We start from the raw sequence: 3,112 nt of genomic DNA, 5'->3' as shown, positions 1-3,112 counted from the left end.
TGGTGGCTCACACCTGTAATCCCAGCACTTTGGGGGGCCAAGGTAGGAGAATCGCTTGAGCCCAGGAGTTCAAGACCAGCCTGGGCAACATGGCAAGACCTCATCCTACAAAAACTTTTTTTAAAATAGCTGGGTGTGGTGGCATGTGCCTGTAGCCCCAACTCCTTGGAAAGCTGAGGCAGGAGGATCACCTGAGCCCAGGAAGTCAAGGCCGTGATGATGCCACTGCACTCCAGCCTGGGTGACAGAGTAAGATCCTGACTAAAGAAAGAAAGAAAGGCATATTCTTATCTGCCCCAGACCTACTGAATCAGAACCTCAACAACCTGTGCATTAACAAGTCACTGTTAAGTGCTTTAAAAAGGTGATTTTGATGCATGCTCAAGATGGAAGACCACTAAGTGAAAAGCCTTTGGGTGAGTCTAGACCCTTGCCCAAAGGCCTCAAGGAATAGACGGGTGCTAGACTGAAGAAGCCCCATACTCTACACAGTTCTCAAGTTCCTCCCCTTAATTCTCCCCAGACATGGCCCCTTCCCTCCCTCCCTCAACTTTAGTTTCTTCCTGGAACCCTCGGGGCTGTTCCGATCGTCACTCCAACCCCTCACCCACAGTCCCCTGTCCACGCCACCCCCCACACTCCTCAGAGCTCTGGGAGACCCTCAGTCCCCAAGGCCCTCAGCCCTGTCTTCAGCCCCGGCAACAGCCCTCCCCGCCCGTCTCCCCCCAGGCCTGACGAAGGAGACCTGCGCCCCCAGCCGTCAGGACCCTGCACCCCTCCCCGACCCGGCCGGGCGGCTCAGGCCTCCTCGCCATCAGGCCCCACGAGCAGCAGTGGCTGGGCGTTCTTGCCCTTATCGTGCCAGCACACGTCGAAGAAGGGGTACACCGGCCCGGGCAGGCGCTCGTGGAAGGCAAAGAGCGGCTCGAGCGCGTCGGCGTCGCTGGCGTCGTAGAAGGAAAGGACGCCGTCGCCAAAGCTTAGGTAGAGACCAATGCGCGACGGCCGCCTCTCGGGGGTGCGCAGGGCGCGCGGCTCCTTGGCCTCGACGTGCGCCTCCAGGATCTTGCCGTCGCGAAACCCCAGCAGCCAGAGGCCCTGCGAGGGCACCGCGTGCAGCCGGCCGCGCCGGCCGGCCTCGGCCGCGATCACGCCCAGCGCCCAACGCGGCTTGTCGCCCACCTCCACCTCCCAGTAGTGCTCGCCCTGGGAGAGCAGCTGGTGCGCCACCACCGCCACGGCCTTGTCGAACTGGCGCGGGTCTTCTCCCGCTGGCGGCGCCTTCTGCTCCGAGCACTCCACGCGGCGGCCGGAGGGGGACAGCACCAGGCTCGGGTGCGCCGAGCTCGGGTCAAAGGTCAGCTCCTCCAGCACTGCCAGAGAGACCACGGTCAGGCCCCGGCGGTTTTGCCCGCCTCGAGCCCCCTTGTCTCCTCTCATCCACCCAGCGGCTGTGGGAGGTGAGCCTCGCGCTGCTTACTGGCTTGGGCCAAAGACCACACCTGTCTGATCTTCAGGTTGCTCTCCTGCAAAATGAGGTCAGGATTGCCTCCTCCAGGGTCACGGGCAGGACTAAACTGATACAAGGCGGGTGATTCACCATCTGAGGCCCAGAGAAGGGCCAAGGACCGAGGGGAGGAAACCTCATCGTTTTCTCTCGAAGAAAATGGGGCTCTCTCCATTCCCACCTCCCGGGAGGCAGTGGAGGCTATACCAGCCGTGCATGTATGTCCCAGAGCTTTGTAATCTGTAGCACCCCGATGTGCTGTAGCTCTAGGGAGAGGCGGCTGAGCCCTTGGTCTTCCCCAGCCACAGACCGCCAGACCCACTGCCCAACCCAGGCCAGTTCCCGTGGTTCCAGGAGCTCTGCAGAGCCTCAACCCCCAGTCAGCAGGAATCATCTCCACAGGGAGATGTGGAGGGCCGGGACTGGCCAAGGATCTCATAGCGAGTCAGGGGCTCAAACCCAGCCCCATACTGCCAGCAGCAGCAGCGTGTCTGTCGGTCACCCACTGTAAACCCCAAGTCCTGAAAGGTCCTCCTGCCAACACAGGTTATGAGTCTGTGGGGGGAACCTCAGAAGTAAAGGGGCAGTGGGTACCTTCTTTGATGGCCTTCCCTGTTGGGATCGGGAGGCCTCTCTACGTGTGGCTGGGCCTCCCACCAACCAACCTCACAGTTACACATTCAATCCCGGAGTCAGCCCCTTCCAGTACCTGGCATCAGAGCCCGGAACATCTTCTTCCACACCTGGAATTTGAAGTCATCTGAGATGACAGGCAACTGGATGTCCAGACGGGCAGGTGGTGGTGACTCTGCCAGGATCTTCTGTAGCCTGGCAGGGGGAGGTGAAGGGGAGGTGTTTGCGAGGGGGGGGAAGGCAAGAGGAAGCATGGCAGGACAGGAAGATGGGAGAGGGGGAGTTCCAGATTCTTCCCTACATCGCACTCCTGCTTAAAACTCTTTCTTTGGAGTTTCAGTTTGGGAATATGACAAAGTTCTGGAGATGGATGGTGGCAATGGTTGCACGTGAATGCACTTAATACCACCAAACTTAAAATGCATACTTAAAAATGCTTATAATGAGCCAGGCTCAGTGGCTCAGCCTGTAATCCCGCGCCTTGGGAGGCTGAGGTGAGTGGATTGCCTGAGCCCGTGGGTTGGAGACCCGCCTGGGCAACTTTGTGAGACCTCATCTCTACAATAAATCAAAAAATTAGCCGGGTGTGGTAGCACGCGCCTGTAGTTCCAGCTACTTGGAAGGCTGAGGTGGAAGGATCGCCGGAGCCCAGCAGGTCAAGGCTACGGTGGCTGGGAGCGGCCACTGCACTCCAGTCTGGGCGACAGAGTGAGACTCCAACTCAAAAAAAAAAAAAAGCTAATAATGGACCAGGTGCAGTGGCTCATGCCCATAATCCCAGCACTTTGGGAGGCTGAGGCAGGAGGATTGCTTGAGCCCAGGAGCTCAAGACCAGCCTGAGCAACATGGCAAGATCTTATCTCTAAATAAAAAAAAAGGCCGGACTTGGTGGCTCAGCCTGTAATCCCGTGCTTTGGGAGGCTGAGGGGAGTGGATTGCCTGAGCCTGCGGATTTGAGACCCACCTGGGCAA

General features: G+C 58.8%; 1 protein-coding gene across 1 annotated transcript in view; it reads right to left on the bottom strand.

Annotated features, from left to right (window-relative positions):
- Nucleotides 1-638: 638 nt before the first annotated feature.
- TRIM72 (tripartite motif containing 72) overlaps nucleotides 639-3,112 on the bottom strand; it is an 8,499-nt gene continuing 6,025 nt past the window's right edge. The window contains exons 6-7 of the mRNA XM_008062062.1: nucleotides 2,217-2,335; nucleotides 639-1,373 (exon numbers count right to left, since the gene is read on the bottom strand). Of these exons, the coding sequence (XP_008060253.1) occupies nucleotides 799-1,373; nucleotides 2,217-2,335 (694 nt within the window). The 3' untranslated portion in view covers nucleotides 639-798. The remainder of the gene's footprint in view (nucleotides 1,374-2,216; nucleotides 2,336-3,112) is intronic.

This window comes from Carlito syrichta, unplaced genomic scaffold (genome assembly GCF_000164805.1).
Source record: "Carlito syrichta isolate Samal-C Ts95f unplaced genomic scaffold, Tarsius_syrichta-2.0.1 Scaffold305649, whole genome shotgun sequence".
Classification (NCBI taxonomy): Eukaryota; Metazoa; Chordata; class Mammalia; order Primates; family Tarsiidae; genus Carlito; species Carlito syrichta.
Note: the sequence above shows the minus strand (reverse complement) of the source record. Positions and strands in the feature narration are given on the sequence as shown.